General features: G+C 38.5%; 2 protein-coding genes across 6 annotated transcripts in view; one reads left to right on the top strand and one right to left on the bottom strand.

The window, feature by feature from the left end:
• The window catches only part of LOC100113816 (programmed cell death 6-interacting protein), a 374789-nt gene that overhangs the window by 186288 nt on the left and 166527 nt on the right, over positions 1 to 21974 (bottom strand). For all 4 annotated transcript variants that reach the window (XM_031928159.2, XM_031928160.2, XM_031928162.2 and 1 more), the window contains 2 exons: positions 15774 to 15951; positions 9774 to 9935 (listed from right to left, as the gene is read on the bottom strand). In XM_031928159.2, the coding sequence (XP_031784019.1) occupies positions 9774 to 9935; positions 15774 to 15951 (340 nt within the window). The remainder of the gene's footprint in view (positions 1 to 9773; positions 9936 to 15773; positions 15952 to 21974) is intronic.
• LOC116417067 lies at positions 991 to 9058 on the top strand. Of its 2 annotated transcripts, none has more exons than XM_031928163.1 (2): positions 991 to 1146; positions 6784 to 9058. In XM_031928163.1, the coding sequence occupies exon 2, from the start codon at positions 7520 to 7522 to the stop codon at positions 8543 to 8545; it is 1026 nt and encodes a 341-aa protein (XP_031784023.1). In that variant the 5' UTR covers positions 991 to 1146; positions 6784 to 7519; the 3' UTR covers positions 8546 to 9058. The 2 variants fall into 2 exon arrangements, with proteins under 2 accessions (XP_031784023.1, XP_031784024.1); XM_031928164.1 differs by having other exon boundaries at positions 6784 to 9057.

The raw sequence follows: 21974 nt of genomic DNA, 5'->3' as shown, positions 1-21974 counted from the left end.
ATTTAGTATATATGTAGGTGCCCCACGTTAGGTGGCAGCACCTCCCGACTGCAGAGAGAGAGCGGCCATGCTGCGAGCGAGCGAGCGCCGACGCCGAGAGTGTTCCGCAGACCACGGCACGAGTCGGTCGAGTTGGAGAGAGAGAGAATAAAGTAATTGTTTGAGAGAAGAGTGTCCAGTCTCTAGCCCAGCCTAGACTTCCTCTTCCTACATTGGTGACCCCGACGCAGGCTTCTCGACGACGAGTCAACGAGCGCCGACGAGAAGAAGAAACGCACATCTCGGCAAGTCTCTCCAGCCGCGGAGTCTTTGTCTCGCACGTCGCGGACAAAGACATTTTGCGATTGCGTCATTCTTCACGCACATCGCACACTCCCGTGTGCACGCTGGCACGCCGGTGCACACGCGGAGTACTATCGACAACCAAGTCGATCTCCTCGACACACGTTTTTTTTTTCGTGTCGAGGGCGGCAACAACAAGTCCTAGCGACGCGCCGCCATTTTAAGCTATACGCGCGCAGGCACGCCGGCGCGTATAGTTTCCCCGCAACTATACGTTGCACAACGTGGAAGCCCTCGCCGAGGGACTAAATCTTCTGCGCGAAGCCACCGTCACCGGCGCCTTCTCATCGTCAAGGCCGTGACCTTTGGCGCTCTACAACAAGGATTTGCGTGAAGCCATCGACACCGGCGCCTTTTGTCCACCCAACCAACACCTCCTCATCGGCAGCAGTAGTGGCGAAATTGTAGCGTCGTGTGTGGCGAGACGTGCGAAAATCTCACACAGGTAATTTAGTGCGCGCGAGCGAAATTTCCACCGCAAAGCCGCCATCTTGGTTACGAAGCGGCTCTGATTCCGAGAACTGTTTGTGCGAATCGCAACAGTTCGTCGAAGTGTCACGCATACGTTGCGTTAACGAATAGATTCAGTAAATCTATATCTTTTTTTTTAGAATGCGTAATTAACACAAGTGCGTTATTTCTTTTAGTTTCATAAGGCTTAGGGCACGTCAGGCCTCTCACGTGCAGACACGTTGCTTCCTTCTCCCGGACGTTGGTTCACGCAGAAGGAACAACAATCATCTCTAGTTGAGAGAGTCCTCTTACACACGCCGCAAGGTCAACTCAGCGCCGCGGCATATACAGGTTACAAAATTTAATTCTATAATTTTACGTTTCCTATCTAGGAACTTAGTGATTTCAATCATTTTCCTCTTTTATCAAATAAACAAACGACGTTAACAAATAAATTCAAGCAACAGGCTCCCTCGCAAACAGACGCTGTTGCTTCCTCCTCCCGGACGTTGGTTCACGCAGGAGGGACAACACGTCTTTTCCGAGAGCCACGTCGTTTGGCAACGCAGCGTAGCGTTAGCCTTTGCATTTGCACCTAGCAATAAGTTAATTTAGTTGGCGATTGAACAAGTCTTTGCCTTGCTGATGTATGTACCTGCGAGTACACTTTAGTCTATCAATAATTCTGTACGGCTTGTTTCAACGTAGAGTTAGGCTGGTCGTTGCACCCCACCGTTTATGAGCGATAACGAGTTTAGCTTACAATTAAGGTCGGGCAAGCTAGTCCCCAAGACTTTCCTTCCAACTTCGCGTAATTCAAGGTCACTCAGAAGACCCGGGGAAATGTCATTATTCCACTCTCCAGTCAAGACAACGAATACAAGTACCAGCAACGAAAGCACTCAAGATACCACCACGAGCGACAGCCAACCAAGCATCTCTCCATCGCTCACCACCCACGTTAATTCGGGTTTATTACCGAGCACTTCGTCAAACACGATTTTTGACTACGTAGAGGTAACGAATATGGCAACCGGCTTTGGCCTGCAACCTAACGGTACGGCAAACGCCTTTCAAGATGGCTTTCGCCAGCCACCTGGCACCATGGCAGGAGGCTTTGACTTCAGTGGAGTGAGCCAGCGATCAAATTTCCCAACTTCAACTTCGCACTTCTGGCCCTCAAGCACCACTGGCACCATTACCAACTACACTGGTGCCACCAACAAAAACAGGCACTCAGACGGCCAGCGACAAGCGCCTAATGCCGACCAAATCCTGGAATCGATCGACCAGAAGATTGACAGCAAAATGGATGAATTTAAAAGGTACATGGAGGAATGCTTCGCCTCGTGATCGCAGAAGCAACCCACGGATCACGTCATTGAAAACAAGGCTGTAATGACAACGACCTTGACCTTCGCAAGCTCGTCTCTGGCAACGACAACAACTGCTAGCACTACCTGCTACAGTTTTTCCAGCTGGACGCCCAACGCCTTCGGCAACATTCCCTCAACTGGTCAAACCTTTCAGCCTGACCTACCTCTTGCTTCACATAGCAATCCAAGAGCAGACTTCCAACAACGAAATCAGTTTCAAGGAAACTCCATGCTTGGACAGCCACACTGCCTTCCAACGGCACCAAGCACCAAGCATCTTCAATTCTGGAACTTCCACAAACACGATCCTCAAGGATGGTTCAAGCAATTGGAAGATCTGTTCTTGACTCACAACGTCCATGACGACGAAGCCAAATTCAACTTCGTCGGCACACGCTTGAGTCAAGACATTCACCACGAGCTCCAGTACAAGATGAACACTCTTGTTAGAGGCTGCAAATATGAGGAACTAAAAAAAATTCTCACGGATAAATATGCTGAGACTCCGGAGCAACAATTAGACAGGCTTTTCAAAGGTCTAGAAATTGGTTGTAAGCGACCATCAGACTTCCTCGCTGAACTGCTCAGCCTAGCGCAGGACCGAGTGCCCAGAGATACAGTAACTTCGCTCTGGAAAAGCCGTCTTCCAGCACAAATACGACTGATGGTGTGGAACTACAAAGAAGAAGCAGAACTTGTCAAAAGCGCAGATATGGCCTTCGACATCCTTCAACAGTCACACAACATCAATGCTTTGAAGGACAATAACCAGCCTGCCAGCTACCCGGTCGACAAGTTCGAACAACTATTAGCTGCACTTCAGAAGACAATGAATCCTGAACAGCAAGGTCGTTCTAGGCCAGACAAGCATCACAACAGGTCGCGTACTAATTCAAAGAATAGACGCGATTCGACCTCGGGCAGATCAAAATCCAAGCCGCGCTATTCCAACAACACAAACTTCTGCAACTTCCATCGGAAATTTGGCAAGGAAGCGCGTAATTGTCAGCTGCCGTGTGCTTGGAAACGTGGCCCCGGTCAGGAATACAAGATAAGGCAGCCAAAAGTAACGGACAAACAGGAAAACTAAAGAATCCTGCTGTCGAGGAGACTGACAGCCGGTCCAACCTCACCGCACGTCTCCACGTGAGAGACAATCTCTCAAATGAAGTCTTCCTGATAGACACCGGCGCGGACATTTCCGTAGTCCCCAAGCCAGACAATTGGCATGGTAAGCCAGCTGACCTCAAGCTCTATGCGGTCAATGGCTCCACCATCAACATTTATGGCGTCAAACGTCGCGAGCTGGACGTTGGCCTACCTTACAAAATCGCTTGGAACTTCACCATAGCGGATGTTCCGCATTCAATCATAGGAGCCGATCTCATGAAGCATTACCATCTTCTGCCAGATCTCAAGCTCAAGAGACTGGTAGATGGAAATCAGTTTACGCACGCTCCCGCTTTCGTTAAGTCAGTGCAGCCAGTGCAAATTTCCTTTTTGGCTCCGAACCATAAATACGCACACATCGTGAACAAATATCCCCAAGTCTTTGGCCCTGACCAGTTCAGAACGGTCAAGAAAAGGGGAGTTTTTCACCACATTGTCACCAAGGGCCAACCAGTCTCGCAGCGAGCCCGTCCTCTCGCTCCAGCGTAGCTCAAGACAGCGAAGAAGGAATTTCGGAAATGGTGCGAGCTGGGCATCTGCCGGCCTTCCAACAGTGCATGGGCCAGTCCACTTCACATGGCGTTGAAGAAAAACAACCAATGGCGTCCTTGCGGCGACTTTCGCAAATTAAATCTAATCACAGTCCCGGATCGTTATCCGATTCCGCACATGCATGATTGCATGACCTTCTGCCACGGCAAGAAGATTTTCTCGGCCTTAGACCTACGCCAAGCCTACCATCAAATCCCGGTAGCACCAGAAGATGTGCCCAAGACGGCAATAATTACACCTTTTGGACTTTATGAATTCCCAGTGATGACTTTTGGCTTTCGAAATGCCTCACAAACCTTTCAACGTTATATTCACTCGGCGTTGGGAGACCTAGACTTTGTCTTCGTCTACTTAGACGACATTCTTATCGCCTCCACATCTGAAGAAGAGCACCAGAAGCACCTAGATATAGTGCTCAATCGCCTCAACGAGTACGAGCTGCAGGTAAACCTGGAGAAATGCAGTCTCGGGGTTTCTGAACTCGTTTTCCTGGGTCACCTCATCACGCCTAACGGTTTCAAACCTAACCCAGAGAAAGTTAAGGCGATCCAAGAATTTCCATTACCACGGACCATCGAAGAATTAAGAAGATTCTTAGGTCTTGTGAACAGCTATAGGCGTTTACTCGCGCACGCTGCCGAGACACAACGCCCTCTTAATGAATTCTTGAAAGGTGCCAAGAAGAAAGACAAACGCCCAGTTCCCTGGACTCCGGAAGCTGAAGATGCTTTCCGCAAATGCAAAGAGGATCTCATCAACTTAGCTTTCACAGCTTTTCCCAGTGAAAACGCTGAACTGCGCCTCATCACAGATGCTTCCGATACCGCAATGGGAGCGGCCCTCGAGCAACGCTCGGATGATGCCTGGCAACCCTTGGCATTCTTCTCGCAGAAGTTATCTCCTGCGCAAAAGAAATACGCCACTTATGACAGGGAACTAACGGCAATTTATAAAGCAATTCGTTACTTCCATCACTACCTTGAAGGAGCAGAATTTAAAATTTATACGGATCACAAGCCTTTGATCTACGCTCTGCAGCAGAGCCACGACAAAATGCCAGCAATTCGCTCCCGCAAATTGTCATATATCGCCCAGTATACCACGGAGATTCTTTATCTCCCAGGGGAGGAGAATGACGTTGCTGACGCATTGTCAAGAATCAACGCTTTCACATCGCCTGCATTTTTCAACTGGAGCGATCCTGAACTCTTGGCTGATCCACAAGTCAGGGAAGTCCTCGCTAACATCAACGCTTTCAAGCTGCCAACACTGTTCGACGCCAAACAACTCAGCGAGGAACAGGGAAAGGACGAAGAGCTAAAAGAAATTCTGCAAATGCCGGACCACCCCTTAAAGCTGCGCAAACTTACGTGGGGATCCGCGCACGCAGCATTTTACTGCGACATCTACGAGGACGTCATTCGTCCATACCTTCCCAAGAAATTGAGAAAGGAAGTTTTTAACAACTTTCACTCACCCTCGCATCCTGGAGTCAAAGTCACAACCCGACTCATCCACCAGCAGTATGTGTGGCCGAACATGAGTCGCGACATCGCCTCTTGGTGCAAAGCGTGCACAGCATGTCAGCAATCTAAAGTGACCAAACACAATAAGTTTTTGCCCCGGCATTTCATTGCTCCAGATGCTAGATTCAATCACGTCCATTTGGATCTCGTAGGCCCCTTCACCCACAGCAACGGCTACACGCATCTCCTCACCATCATCGATCGCTACACGAGATGGCCAGAGGCAATACCAATTACAGATACCACTGCGGCTACGGTAGCTCGTGCTTTTCATGACAACTGGATCTGTCGTTACGGTTCACCCACGACGATCACTACAGATCAGGGTGCCCAGTTCGAATCCAAATTGTTTTCAGAATTATTATCGATCCTAGGAATCAACAGGATCAGAACCTCGTCGTATCATCCTGCTTCCAACGGCATGGTGGAGCGTCTCCACCGAAACATCAAGTCAGCTCTCATGTGCCACGGAGACAACCAAAACTGGGTTCGTTTACTGCCCACAGTCATGCTTGGACTACGCACGCGCATCCGTTTAGACACCGATGCTAGTCCAGCTGATTTAGTTTTCGGCAAGTCAATGAGAATTCCCGGTGATTTCTCTCCCTTCACCAACGAAGAGCCGAACGTTCGTGTTTTCTACAACGAATTTCGCGATTACATGAGACAACTGAGACCAGTTCCAGTTAATCACAAGACAGCTACCAAGCCATTCACACATCAAGGTTTAGATACCTGTACACACGTCTGGTTACAGGAAAAACCTATTAAACCTGCATTGTCGCGGCCCTATACTGGCCCTCACAAAATAATTTCGCGCAATCTAGCGAACCACACCTTTAACATAGATAAGGATGGCACGGTCAAAACAGTCAACATTGAACGGGTGAAGCCCGCGTTCATCCTGCAAGATGATCCCGACGGCACTAAGGAAAATACCACTCCTGAACCGATCAGGATTCCTTCACCGATGGATATCAACCGCGTTCAACCAGCAGACGACACACGTCCAGCACCCCTTACCACTGATCCGGTGGATCACCCTATTCCTTCCCCACAACCTCATACACCCAAACGTACGAAGTTCGTGCCGAACATTTTAAAAAGGAATAGGCATTCGGACTCGATTCTGTTAGAAAACGAGACTTCTAAGAAACGAATCTCTTTCGCTCGTAAACCTCAAGTCAGAACGTTCGTTTCAGAAACTCAACCAAAGAACAAATTAGATTTAGTTTACACTGTTAACACGTTACGAAAAATTTTCTCATGTTAGTTAAGCTCATTTGCGCTGGGGTGTAGCGACTAAGTCCTCTCAAGCTCTTTACTTATTTAATTTATCTAATAATTATTATTTAAACGTCTAGTCATGGACAAGGTCAGAGAAGCTCGAACACAGCTGCAGGCATACAGAAATGCCTCTTCCGATGAGCAGCTGCGGGCGGATTGCTTTCGAGTTGATTTAGACCTCGAGCAATTCGAAGTCTTCCTTCAGCAAGCCCTCGAACATCGCGAAACACGAGCACTCACCACCAGATACGCGAGTTCGTCAAACTTTCCGGTCATCCAAGATGCTCAAGTTCCTCAATTGTTCGTTAACAACAAACCTGTATTGCGACTTTTCCTGCGTGACATCCTGTATCGCGTTACTAGGAAAAAGCTCTACGAATGCTTGTCAGCACAAGGGTGCACCGATTTTTCCATAGATAGTCTTAAGAATACAAGAAAGGGCTCCGTTGCGGTCATTTCTTGCAAGTTACTGTCATCCTCATGCGCTATTCAGATCAAATCTTGTAAAAAAGAACTGACTTTCACAGATTCTAGAGGCAGAATCTCATACATCAAAACGAGACCCGATCAATTCACTCAGCAAGAACCTTTACCGAGCACTCAGCCCGCATTCAACAAATTAACGCTTCTTCCCACTCCTCTTGTAGACATTTTACAATGTGGAGATGTGATCAAACGCTTAGCTCACTATCTTACTTACAATGATTTCCTAAATCTTTACACAGCTTGCCATGATGACCCCAATTCCATGGCACAGCACTTCCATTCGACTCTTGTTACGATCGGTACTCTCACTCCAATGGTCTGAATAGAATGCTTGAGGATGTCAACAACTTCAAATTCACCAGTATTTCATTCAATACGTCAGTCAATATAATAGAAATTCCGTTTATTAACAAATTGTTATGGCGCTGCGTCAGCCACAGGCCAATTCCCGACAAGTATCTTCGTCTGCGCGAAATGGACCTATCAGCTGTCACTGTCTCTAAGAAAACTTTCGATCTACTCTCGGACAGTTTTGCAATAAACAAGCTCACGTTGGGCAGCACCCCAGGTGGGTGCGACGAATTTCTAACAGTGGCCAACTTAGAATCACTGAACTTTGTAAATAACAAAAATTTATCGCTTAAGTTTTTAACCAGAGAAAAATGCAGTTCTCTGCGTTCTCTATCGTTTAACAACTGCCAAGAAGTGCCTATCGAACGTCTGTTCGACTTCGTAAAAAACAACACACACCTTGCAGAATTAAATTTCTCAAATTCTCAAGGTAGAAAGAGACACACAGTCGATCTTATTATGTCAATTTTCTCTCCGTCCAATGTCACTGAAGCATTTAACTTCAACTATTCAGCCTGTAAAGTGTTCCGTACTGAGATCATTCCTCGAGTAGTGTTCTTGCGTACGAATACTCTCAGGACACTTAATCTCGAAAACAACGACTATTTCAAAGATTTTGTTACAGACATCATAGACAATGCGCCAAACCTAGTCGAGTTGAACTTATTAGGATTGGACTTGAATTATCCGTTACTTCTTTCAAATTTACCTCAATTACGGTCGATCCGGATAAATTACAACTACCATATTGTAAATGCACTCATCAGTGCTGGTCCTAAACAAATCTTTGAAGTATTCATAAACAATACGTGGGGAAAGAAAAGAACTCGAGTAATCAACCTAGCTAACTTAGCTGGAACGATTCACGCCTGCGAACAAATAGATTTTAAGTTTGTTAACTGTCGAATCAATGTTCCGACGCACGTTCGCCAAGATCTCGCTACACACGGCGTTAGTCTACGAGCGTTAGACAATACTGTCTCTTTACTAAAGACTTTGTAAATATTTTAAGTTCATATTAATAAGTTCATACCACGAATTGTTACCATTAGAATTTACACAATCGTTATATTGTAATCTCAGATTCTAATATCTTTAGTTTTAATGATAACTTCTGTAAACGCTCTCCAGCTACCGACACTTCGCAATCATAAAAAATGTTTTAATCTCTCTCCGTCATAATTTCATGGATCAAAATAATAAAAATACTTTTCCGTTTTTTTTCATTTTCGTGGGGGAGTACTGTAGGTGCCCCACGTTAGGTGGCAGCACCTCCCGACTGCAGAGAGAGAGAGAGAGAGAGAGAGAGAGAGAGAGAGAGAGAGAGAGAGAGAGAGAGAGAGAGAGAGAGAGAGAGAGAGAGAGAGGCCATGCTGCGAGCGAGCGAGCGCCGACGCCGAGAGTGTTCCGCAGACCACGGCACGAGTCGGTCGAGTTGGAGAGAGAGAGAATAAAATGATTGTTTGAGAGAAGAGTGTCCAGTCTCTAGCCCAGCCTAGACTTCCTCTTCCTACATATATGTAAGACATAACCAAAAAAACGTTTCGTCACGAATTGCATTTAAATTATATTTAATCTAATTCTTGGGAAACCTTTCTTTTTTCTTAAACTATCTAAAGAAGCATTTGTGTAGAATTAAAGCTAAATGAAATCATGGTTTATTATTACACATTACATTTCGCGTTCTTAAAGTTATTGACGAGGAACTTTTTTTTTGAACGAGTACATCCCTAACACAGTACGGAATCGAGCAGATCTCAAAGATCAATGAAAAATGAGTTAAAACTACTCCGCCTATTAATAATTCCTAAAGATATGGATTAATTTTAATATACAGCCTTTTTACCAAGCGATATTAGAACGCCCTTTACATTGATTTATGATGTGAAAAAAAATTTAAGTAATGGTAACGGTAGCATTTTTAATAACACATAGCATTATAAGAAAAAGGAATTGTAATCGAAGATAAATAAGCACAAAAGGACCAAAAGTAATACCAAACTTTCAATCTTTCAATTATCTTAGTTCAGTTTTCTTGTCAGTGCGGGACTACAGTGATAGTTATAGTCTTCAGTCTTTTTGGTACAACTTACTAAATTTTTCTGGGTTGTAGTTGCCAAATTAAGTAATCACGCTGCATGTTTCGTTGTTTGAGCAAGATTGACATGAGGGCGCTAGTTTTCTAATTATAACAAGACAAATACATTTTTCTTATTATTCTATACTGTACCTTATCTGCACTAATAGCGTTGTTAATAATCCCACGATATTTTTGGGAGTTTATCTTAAATTGTTCCGTTAGTCTTCCACTTGGTAATCTGGTCCAACGTTCTTTAAATTGCAATCGTAAGTGATTGTCAGAATCTTCTTCTTCAGATAACATCCTTTCAGCCTGTAAATAGAATAGTAAATAATCATATAAAATACGCTCTAATATAACACCGACACACAAAAATATCAAAAATATCTGACAGCACATAACACATGTATTCCTATGTATTTTAGCTCGCTGTATACGAATTCGGTACGAGAATTGTTTCATCACCCTCCAGTTTTATTTAAATTGCAAGTATTGATAGTAAATCCCGAAAAATTGGCAAAAATCAAGTGGCGCGACAGTGCCACGAAGGCGAGTTTGAGAAGCAGACGAAGCCGCGGCGCCCGTGACACTATTTGCTTCTATATTGGAATTCGGATTTTTCATTATACAAAAAAATACTAATCATTACTGTTGGTAAGGTTTTTTGGCTTATTAGAATGTTTTCTGAGCTGAACTATGATTTCCAACAAAAATATTAGTGAAAAAGCTGCTTATTTTTATAATATGTGAGTGTATAATCCACAAATGCTAAAATCACGTTTTTATTCTTCGGCCCAAAATGTATTAGGACCGTTAGCCGCAAGAAGTGTTAGGACGGTGAAGTTGGCCGCACAGCTATATACAGATGGACATTGCTTTCTCAAGAAAATATAATAATATATTACGATATTTAGAATTAAGAGGTTGCCGGTGCATAATCCGCGTTCCGGAGCAGTAACACTAACTAGCTTGCTAGATTAGCCGATGACAAGATTCAGGTTGTTTTCAATGTCTTGGTATAAAAATCATTCAAGAGCGGTGTCTAGGTGTACATGGTAGCCGATGACGAGGTCTAGGTGGAGCGCTCCATGGTTTTTGGTGTCTAGGTGAATAAATTATTCAAGGGCGGTGTCTAGGTATACAAGGTGGCCGGTGACGAGGTCTAGGTGGCGCGCTCCGTGGTTTTTTTGTGTCTAGCTGTAAAAACCATTCGAGGCAGGTGTCCAGGTGTACAGGTTGGCCGATGCAAGGTCTAGGTGGAGCGGTTCGTGATTTTTGGTGTCTAAGTAAATAAATCATACACGGACGGCATCTAGGTGGACAGGGTGGCTGATCATGAGGTCTAGGTAGTTCGCACTTGGTTTTCGGAGTCTAGGTGTAGAAATTATTCGAGGATAGTGTATCAGAACAATCAGTGATTTCAGGTTGGTGATAAAAATGTTACAAAAAAGCTGTGGTCAAAAGATGCTAAAGATGCTTTTACTTTACTTTCATGACGTTGAATATGAAATACTCAAAAAAATTTACTAAAAAGGATTGAAATCTCTAAAAAAAATTAAATTTTAATAAAGTAAAAAGTAAAATTTTGTTTATTGGTGAACAACTGAAATTTTCTTTTTATGTATTAGAACGTCATACAAACACCATAAGTACAATGAAATGGGCATGGCAAGTTAGGTAGTAATTATCCTGAGAGTTGTTCCTCGCTTAATTACGATTAAATATAATAAATTTGACTTTGTTTGATTGGTCTCAGTTCTTTTCTATCTGTGATTTCGTTGCGGAATATATTAAACTCGCCTAACCTTTTACTTTATTAAAATTTATTTTTTTCAGCGATGTCCAATTCTCGTACCGAATTCGTATTTAGCGAGCGAAAATATATACGAATACATGTGTCATGTGCTGGGGTCAGATATTCTTGATTTTTTTGTTTGTCGCTGTAATTGCAACATGATAACTAGAAAAAAAATTTTTCCGAAAATGGGTTTGAACCAGGTTTTGTGGACATGGCAAGGCCGCCTGTTGGTTTGGCCAAAGGATCTTGTATCGATAATATCTTTATAAAGACTAAAAACCTGAATTTAGTTACTTATAAACTCGAGTACTCAATTACTAACCATTATCCTATCTTTATTGCTGCCAATAAAATAAAAGTTTAAAACATTAAACGAATAGTGTTTCTAAATTATAAAAAATTAGCAAACATTTCACAATCTAGAAACTGGAATGACATTATATTGATTCAGGATCCTAATTTGGCAACTGACCGATTACTCTCCGAAACTAAACAATGTGTCGAATTATCTAAAAAAACGAAAGAAAATGTAAACTTAATTGTAGAAAAAATTGGATCAAACAAAGGAACTTTGATGTAAACTATGGCAACTAGATATAAACAATGAACAGCTTAAGTATGAATACATAAATTGTGCTAAAATTTTGAATAAGGTTATTAAAGACGCCAAATTTAAATACGATAAAAGATCAGTTAACACTAATAAAGAACCTATAGGAAATCATAAATAATAATATAGGTAGAAAAAAGATCCAATGATGCCTTAAGTTATATGAAGGTCAATGATAATAAAATTACTGACAAAATCGAGATTGCCAAAGTGAATACATTTTTCTGCGATATTGACGGAAATTTGGGTGATGGTATTGTGAAACCTAAAAATTCCGAAATTTTATTTATTTAATCCAGAGTTATACAAATTTACATTAATTACATAATCTTATACAACAATCACAGATTCTACAGTGTTGCAACGTGTGCCAAATTACGCACTATAGCACCGCAATCCTGCAGAGGAAAATAATATTTCCTGTACACAGGTCCGGAAACAACAAGAAAACTAAAAACTAAACCAAATCTAAATATCATTCATTCCTGATAGTATAATCCGATTTCAGACCAAGAACTACTATCATATTCATTCATCCAATCATTCACACTTAGTTTGTGCTGTTAGGGTTCATTTGAATTTCTTAACGCGCAATTTCAACATAATTATAATGCGAAAATTTTAACACTTATGGTTATATAATCTATCTATTCAGTCTAATTTTTAAGTAGGTATATTTTTCAACATTTGCTTAACTTGTAATAATTCATTTGTTTGTATTTTTATATTTAACTGATTATTAATAACCCTTAACTATAGATTAGATTATATTGCACGTTTGAGATTCTATGTTGCTATATTATCTTTGTGTAAGATTTAATTGACTGTTTTGTTTATTTACCACAACCTTACAAGCATAGATGTTGTGAACGTTTCTGTAGTTGCATCTTTGTCTCTAGCAAAAGCTATCTTTTCGTATTTGTTGAGTCTAGCAGTCAAGTCTTATATAGCACAAGTGACTCTATAGTGAGGAAACATTTGTTTGTGTTGATGTGCTGTGATCGCAAAGTATTTTTGTTTGTACATTTTGCAGTTAGTGATATGCACCTCCCTATGCAATTATTCCGTAACTTATTGCACTATGAAAAATAGCATAGTAAATAATTTTTAAGGTATCTATGTCCATAAATTTTGATATTTTGTTGAAAATAAAAATAAGGTATCTAGTTTTGTTAATAAGGTATTCAATATGTTTACTCCATCTCATATTTGAGTCAAAAAAATAAACCTAGGTACTTAGTTTTAGTGACTCTTTTAATCTTTTCATCATTTATCTTAATATCGAGTAGCACGATTCACCTCACTCCTAACGTCGGTCGCTCAGTTAAAATATATATTGCAATAGTGATAAAATTCAAGTTTTGTGAAGATCTTTTTTCTTAATGCCAATTCTTAAAAGGGGGGGGGGTAGAAATTTTAAACGATAACGATTTGAAACATGAATATTATGAACTGATTTTAATTTAATTGTTTAATTTCAGTTTTTTAATTTTAGCCTTTCATGCTTAAATTTTTTCAAATTTTAATTTTTCTCAATTTTTGCCGTCAAGTTAGATTGATTATTCAATCAGTGATTATCATGAAAATAAAGATGCTAGAATTTTAGTAAACAAATAGAAACATATGATGTATTGATTATATAATATGATTATCTAGTAAGCAACGTGAAATTTTAGGGAACTTGCATGAAAAAATCTATTAGGTCCGTCATGTAGAATATCGAAAAATAATTATCACGTATTTTTTATTTTTTCAATAAAACGATTATTATTAACAGAGATACAGCGGGTTGAAATATACTCTACACAGTCCGAATCAGTGGCGTCATACATTTAAACTTTCTATATCTTTGTTAATAACCGTTTAATTGAAAAAAGAAAGAATACGTGTCGATTATTTTTTGGTATTCTGCATCACGAACCTAATGGATTTTTTCATGCAAGTTCCCTATTCGTCACTGTCGATGTGACATTTGTTTAAAAAAGAGGTAACAAAATTTGCAGTGCAAATCACTTACACCAATTATTTAGTGCTGAAACACTTGATGAAAATAAAAATTAAAAAAAAACTTAACCACAGTAAAAAGGTTAGGCGCGTTCGATGTTTTGTGTATCATTATGCATGTTAATAATTTTGTTTACAGTGAAATTACATATTGAAAAACAACTGAGATCAATTTAAAAAGTCAAGTTTACAATTATATTATTTTATTTATACTACGGAAAACGAAAAATCATTATATTTAATTAAGGGGTGAGTCGAATGATTGGTAATTTAAACTTAAGTAATATATTGATCAATTACAAATAACTCTCAAGATATTTACTACGTAACTTGCCATGCCCCTTAAATTTTGTTCATGGTATATACTTGGTCATGGAGTGGTCTTATTGTAAGTGTAACTTTCTGCATATTTAATTTGTGTACCTAAACTTATAAAATTCTTATTTCAATAAAAGGAAATATTTTAAGTGTAAAAGTCTGTATTATAAACAAAATCTAAGGGGCATGGCAAGTTACGCAGTAAATATCTTGAGAGTTATTTGTAATTGATCAATATATTACTTAAGTTTAAATTACCAATCATTCGACTCACCCCTTAATTAAACATAATGATTTTTCGTTTTCCGTAGTATAAATAAAATAATATAATTGTAAACTTGACTTTTTTAAATTGATCTCAGTTGTTTTTCAATATGTAATTTCACTGTAAACAAAATTATTAACATGCTTGATGATACCCAAAACATTAAACGCGCCTAACCTGTTTACTTAGGTTAAGTTTTTTTTTATATATTTGAGCAAACTTATTGAAGTACCTAAATTTGTTCTAAAAATAAAATACATGATGATGGGGTTCAGGTAGTGCATACTGAGATTTTTATTACGGGAATATCGATATCTCTGGTGTATTGTATCTAGGTGCATGAGGTCGCCGATCACAGGGTCTCACCATAGCTTTTTGTGTCTAGAATCAGCTTTCACACTTAAACAATGAAAGCTACGAAGAGCCCTACCTCGATCGCGGCATTGTCGGCCACATGTACCTGGACAGTAAACATAACTGATTTGAACATTTTTGCACAAAGAATTACGGTGCGCACTGCCTGACTTTGTTATCGGTCACCCTAGACCGCATTCATGGCCTATATTGACACGTGGTTACAAAAATCTACAGCGCGCAATATATTTCGACAGCCTCGTCATCGAGAACCCTTGGCACCTAGATACCGAGCGTGACCAGCTACCGCGAAACGATATTTGCATGTATGTACGAAAAGTCACGAAATCCACTTCCTGGGCCCCGTCATCAGTCACCCCGAACACTCAGAAAGTTTGTGCAGCGGCTGTTAAAAAACATAACCTTATATTCAAGCAGACAATGTAAACACATTTACTCTGTGCAGCTTATAGAAATCTATGAAAACTTCACGGTCCTACCACATTGGTGAAAAAAGTAGAGATACTGTTTTGAGTATTCGTGATATACGGACCAAGGTGCTATACAATGCTAACAACGGAGTAGGTACTCCGTGATACTAAATGAATAACTAAATTGATTCTAACTTTTTACTTTAGTTATCGCGTCCCATAAAAAACGATTTTTTTCTCTCGAATGATATTTGGTATCCAAGTTATAGTGCTTAAAAAAAACACAGATTACTAAACAACCTTAAAACACACTTTCAAGTCATTTTACTAAATGCTTTCAAATTTATTTTTACAAGGCGTTTTAACATACCTCATCCAGTATATCCTTATTTCTTTGTAGTAATTCTGGAAGTTCATTCATCGTTTTTTCTAAAGTTTTTATACCACCAGCTTCATGAATAAAAGTCGCCTTATCTATTAAAGACTGAGGAAGTTCAGTTCCACTTAAATCCTCAATCGCTGCAGGCAAATTTAAACTTGCTAATGTTCTGACAAATAAAAAGTATCACATAATTAATAAATCACTTAATATAAAATATACTTAAAAAATTTATAAAATACTAATGAAGTTCCCTCCTTGTTTGCTCGAAGAATTAGGATTGCTACTAGGCAAAGCTATCCTACTTCTTACGAACGCTGAGCTCTTGATGTGTACGTGGATTTTCATCCTAAGTGAAGGTCAAGTCCATATTAATTAGGACTGATCTAACTTTCGAAATGAAAACATTCAAAGTGAATATAGACTCGCCATGTATACACCTTTTTACTTTGGGAAGCGAAATCGAGGTAAAACCGACCATCACGAACGAACAGGAGCAGAAATATCTCACTCAGTCGATAGTTGGTAAAAGTAGATGGTGAGCTGACATTGTTCAACGCGGCAGTGCTTTGAAACTACAACCTGTGGTATGCCATCGCTGCGCCTGGCCTGGGTGACAAAGCCAAATTTACATTCATTAAAATTTCTTATCAATTTTTATGGACTTTTCTGGATAATATTTAGCAGGGTGATTTCTACTTAGTCTAAATGTTTTGAATGCAAGATATTATTTGTACGAGGATATACTGTATACGTATATTTGTAATCTATTTAAAAAAGAATAGATAGCAAGAAAACATGTACAAACGAATTTTTTCCAGAATGTATACTGTTAATCCAAAAAACTGCGATATTATATTAAAGATTATTACTATTATATGTCAAAAGAGCAAGATGTTTGGAAATGTTGAAAACAATGGCTTCGACTATATTACTTACTCTTCTTTTTTAGAAAATGTAATCGCAATAGAACTTCAGGTAAGAATCTCATGAAAGATTTTAAAAATCGAAATATGATTTCAGATGTCTCAAAACGTGTTTTTTTCAACTCCTCGAGAGGGGGAGGGGAGATAAGTAACTAATAAACAATTTACCATAGCCACTTGAATTTAAATTATTTTTGAAGTATCAGCAACGTCCTGATGTCGAATTTCAGGTCAAATTTTGACCGGAGATCTTACCTGAGATTTTTTAGCAGGGTTGTGTGATCTTTTTTACTTATATATGTATTTTTAACAATCCAATTAATGCAAGAGAAATACTCTTTTGGGAAGAGGGTTTATCCACCTGCGGCTTTCTTGGTCTGCTAGCCAACCCTACTGAGAAATATCAACTAATATTTATTTACTTATTTATTTATTTAATAATTTAACGGGAGAAGCGCCCTTTACAAATATACTACAGGTAATGAATACAAGTTTTGAGAAAGAGAAAACGAATGACAAATACTTTATTAAATGCGAATGTACAAAAATAATACGGAAATACATACATCTGGCAAGCATAACATAGATAACAAATAATCAGAGAATAAGCATTTTGCAAATAAAGAAAACCGTCTTTGTAGAGTCATCAGGTTTATGAAATGTTACAAATAATAAGATAAAATATTAATTAATCTCTATTAATACATCTCGAATGTTCTAATGCTAAAATAAATCAAGGTAAGAATTTAAGATACAAAGAATAAAAAGAAAGAGGATCATTAAATGATACAACAGTGGCCATTTGTAGGAAAGATGCACCCAGTATGGAACTACTTCGCGAATTTGGCCATAAATTCTAATTGAGCGGTGAAAATTGCTCAACCTAAAGGATTTGCTTGTTAGGCTTCTGATGCTCTGCGCGGTAGGGTTATTAATGTTGCAAAATAACCAAATGGAAAGCGAAACCAAATCGTACAAGCTAATTTTTTGGATATTGAAAAAGTGTCGCCTAGTACGGAACGCTATTGATACTTATAATAATTACGATACGTATACATTGTAAACGACTGAAAACAATAAAAATTGTTTGCTTTATGTGAAGAAATTTCGTTTGAGTCGGTTGACCCTTGTTTGCCGTCGATTTTATCAATACTTCTAGAATTTATCGAAATCGATCGCAGTTCCTCTTCGACCTTTCCTCAAGGCATTTCCAGGCTAAACAATGTATTTTTTTCAAACTATTGTAAGCGTTCAAAAGTCTTCAAGAAACTCACCATCGTAATGCTATGCGCACATATCTCTGTCTATGTTGGGGAAAAAAGTGCGTTAACTTGTTGATGTTGCTTGGTAGAACGGAGCAAGATATAGGACTAACTTCGAAATTTTTTCAAAGTTCAGACTTCAAACTAAAACTCTATGGAGATTAATGTCATGAAACTTGCATAATATCGATCTGCCAAGAAGTAAAAATTATCTTTTGACAACTCCAAAACTGCAAAAAATAATACTTTCTAATCGACAATTTTCCCTTTTGCTTAAGCAACACGGCTTCAGAGTATGACTATCAAAACATCAAAAACTGCCAACCTACCGGGCGTAAGAACGGTAATCTCGTATCAGAAGCTGGGAACTGATGACATCCCATACTAGGCACCGTCCCGTGCTAGGCGTATCTCCCATAATACATTCAATAATGCAATAAGTTTAGTACAGAGTATTGTATATGTTTTATCGCTTACTAGGGGGGTACCCCCCTACTCGCTTCGCTCGTCAACCCCCATTTGTAAATTTCAGTGTTTGTTATATTCTGATATATTTTAATATATTGTTTGATATATTGTTATATTCTGTTTCATGTATATTAATTGTTTCAAAAAATGGAGAGATTCCATTAGATTATAATCTTTGTGTTATCCAAAAAATCCTCCAAAAGAAGTGGGTCCAACTTCAATTCTGAATAAATTATCTTTTCATATAGATCCTATGATTTTTCCTATAATGTTTCCTTACGGAGATATAAGATGGAATCCTATATTTAAACAAAATCCTCCTCCATTACATCCTCCATTTATAGGCTTATTTCAAAATTTAGCCCTATTCTACATTGTGGAAGATTAACTCAACAGTATATTATTCAAGCTTATATAATTATAGAATACTGTAGAGTCAATTTTTAGAAATATAATCAAAATAAAATTACGTGTAGAATGTTACCAAGGCCTTGTATCGAAAAGATCATGTATCGAAAAGTGCTCTCAACAATAATAAAAAGTTTGAAAGTTTGTGTAATTCCTAACAAACGTGAGTTGTTTCATTTTAAGTTAATATTACACAGAGTTAAAGGTGCAACATCATTTGATGATTTGAAAAAATGTTAAAATAAAACATTTCCAACCTTTACTGAAACAGCGATAGCCATGAGATTAATAAAAAACGATAAAGAAATTATTCACATATTTGATGAAGCATGTCTTACCAAAGTGATTACGTTTATTTTTTGCTTAGTTATTAATTGTCAACAAGTTACTATTGGCAAAAACTGTTTAGAAAAACTATAAGAATTTTTTTGTGAACACATAGATGAAATTTTAGATGGAAAAAACTATAAATGTTTAGATTTTGGATTACCAGAACCTGTTTTTGATTTAAATAAAATAAACGATGAATTAGAATCTACTTTAGATGATTACAAAAAAACATTTACTGAATTATATTGTTGTAATATGTAAATATATATAATCGTGATAATATACTCAAATTGGTTCACGTCGCGCCATCTCTTGGTTGATGACAATTTAGTGCAACGAGACGAGTTCGCACACGAGACTCCATACTTTGTACAAGCGCGCGCTACGCTAGGCTATACTATACTCGCTTCACTGTATACTCTCTGTACTGTAAGACTCCGAGCTGATCGGACGTACCGCCGACTTGTGGCTATTGCCACTTTACAATATACCGCCCTCTATTCCACATATATGAAAAAATTAATAATGATCAAAAATATATTTTTGATTATACAACCAAATTTCCTGAAAATGAAAAAATGTTATTCATCGGTGGACTTCGTGGTACCGGAAAAACATTTGTATATAATACTTGTCGGTATATAAGGATTTTCTAGACACAAGCGGGAATAAGGTGATACGCAAATTAAAAACACAAAAGGAGAAAGATTAATAAACGTGGCTTTATTGTAGCTTGAAAAGAACAACGGGGCTTAGACGTGTGACGTGAGCAGAGTGCGTGTTGCTGGCTTGAGGAGCTGGCAAGCAGTGAGGCGGCGAGCGGAGAGCGTTCACGGGTCACGTAATTGAGACGGCTTAACATCTTGGGCGCTGTGGCGCCATCGTACAGGGCTCGGTGTCGTGTGGAATCACCAATATTCCAACAATACTTTAATTTATTATTGTTAATTTAAAAGAAAACAAATTTTGTCAATGTGTCGGACAGGTATTGCTTCTATTTTATTACCTAGAGGAAGGACAACCCATAAAACTTTTGAATTACCTTATGAATTATCTTGAATTACCTTTAAATTTAGAAGATATAAAAACAGCAGATTTAAAACACCCATCAGATAAGAAAAAAATTAGAGAATCTGAAATTATTAATAGGGATAAAGCTTCCATGATTCCTAAAAACATTTAGAAATTGTTGATAATACTATACGTGATGGTTGGAAATTAGAAAACGTTCCTTTTGTTGGAAAATTAATCATTCTAGGTGGCGATTTTAGACAAACAATTCCTGTTATAAAATATGGCACTAAATTTAATGTTATAAATGAATCTTTTAAAAATTCAGATTTATGGATAGATTTCAAAGTATTAAAATTAAAAACTAACATGAGATCAGAAAATAATAATTTTTCATCATTTTTATTAAAAATTGGCGATGGGAAAATTGTAATAGGACTTGATATAATAGTAGAATCAAGGGGCGCGGCAGCGCCCCCGATGGCAAGTATAAGTACTAGAGTACTATACGGGCTGTCGGGCGCATCGCAACCTTATATTCTTTAAAATAGAGTTTTCTAACCTCTACAAAATATTCAAACATTTATATCTTATTAACATACGTTGTTTTATCAGGGGAATCAACGTTACTTTTAAAGATATTAAAAGAACTTTTATTTAAAAAAATTTCGTAAAAAATGAACGATCCGTTATCATCCTATAGCTGACCAAAATTTTGTGTTGTGATTTTCTTTTCAATTTTTTTTCTTCTCCCAACTTTCGTTCTTATCCTCGAAACTTCCGTGGCGCGAAAAATCAAATCGAATTAGAAAGAAAATGTATATATAATAAATAGACGCATTCGGTGCATAGTATTTATGAAAATGAGTCCAGCTTTGCTACTCAGGGGTTTTGGGGGTCGCTGAACACGAATATCGCGACGGTAACAGCCTCCAAAGTATCTGGTGCCCAGGGTGGACAGTATCAACGTTGTCTTCAAGAGTTTCAGGGGAATTCGTAGCATAATTAGTCGAAACTCGTTACTCGGGGGTTTTTGGGGTCGCTGAACACGAATATTGCGACAGCAACGGCCTCCGAGGTACCTGGTGCCCAGGGTGGACAGCATGAATGTCGTATCCAAGAGTTTCATGGAGATTTGTAGCATAATTAGTCGAAACACGTTACTCAAGGGTTTCGGGTACTACTCCGTAGTTTATGAGGTATGTGTGGATACTGGTTGTAGGTATTGCTGTGGAGATAGATTCTAGCGTGTATATCTATTTATTTCACAAATCTTATTTGGCGGTTGCTTTTGAACTAAAACTATTACTCACTATTTTAACAACAGTTTTATGATTCTCTTTTAAGTTAGTGAGGTATAATGTAATATATCTATCCCGTCTAACCCGTCGGTTGATAGTTCTTAATGTAAACTGTTTGATTTGATAAAAATTAATAACATTGTCAAAGAAACTTATAACGTCTTTCAAATTTAGTGAAACACAACATCATTAATAATAAAGCAGATATTAAAAAATGAAAAATTATCATTGAAAAATTAATCTTTTTATCTCACCGTAAAATTATGAAGCGACGGGTTTATCATGTATGTTCATAGTAGTGTAGAATACCGCCAATAAATTAACAATGACGTTAGGAAAACAATGAAATTATAAATCGTATTAAAGAATAATTTGATAAATTTATTCCAAATACGTAATTGCCATTTAACTATTTGGTTTCATATATTTTTTACCATAGTTTGTCACTTATATAAATAATTATTCGAATGAATTATATCACCATCA

The sequence above is a fragment of the Nasonia vitripennis genome (genome assembly GCF_009193385.2).
Source record: "Nasonia vitripennis strain AsymCx chromosome 4 unlocalized genomic scaffold, Nvit_psr_1.1 chr4_random0004, whole genome shotgun sequence".
Lineage (NCBI taxonomy): Eukaryota > Metazoa > Arthropoda > Insecta > Hymenoptera > Pteromalidae > Nasonia > Nasonia vitripennis.
The sequence above is the reverse complement of the archived record's forward strand: the minus strand, read 5'-3'. Positions and strand labels throughout refer to the sequence as shown.

Coding starts and splice junctions, on each gene's coding strand:
- LOC116417067 (XM_031928163.1), top strand. CDS start 7,520: ATGCTTGAGGATGTCAACAACTTCAAATTCACCAGTATTTCATTCAAT.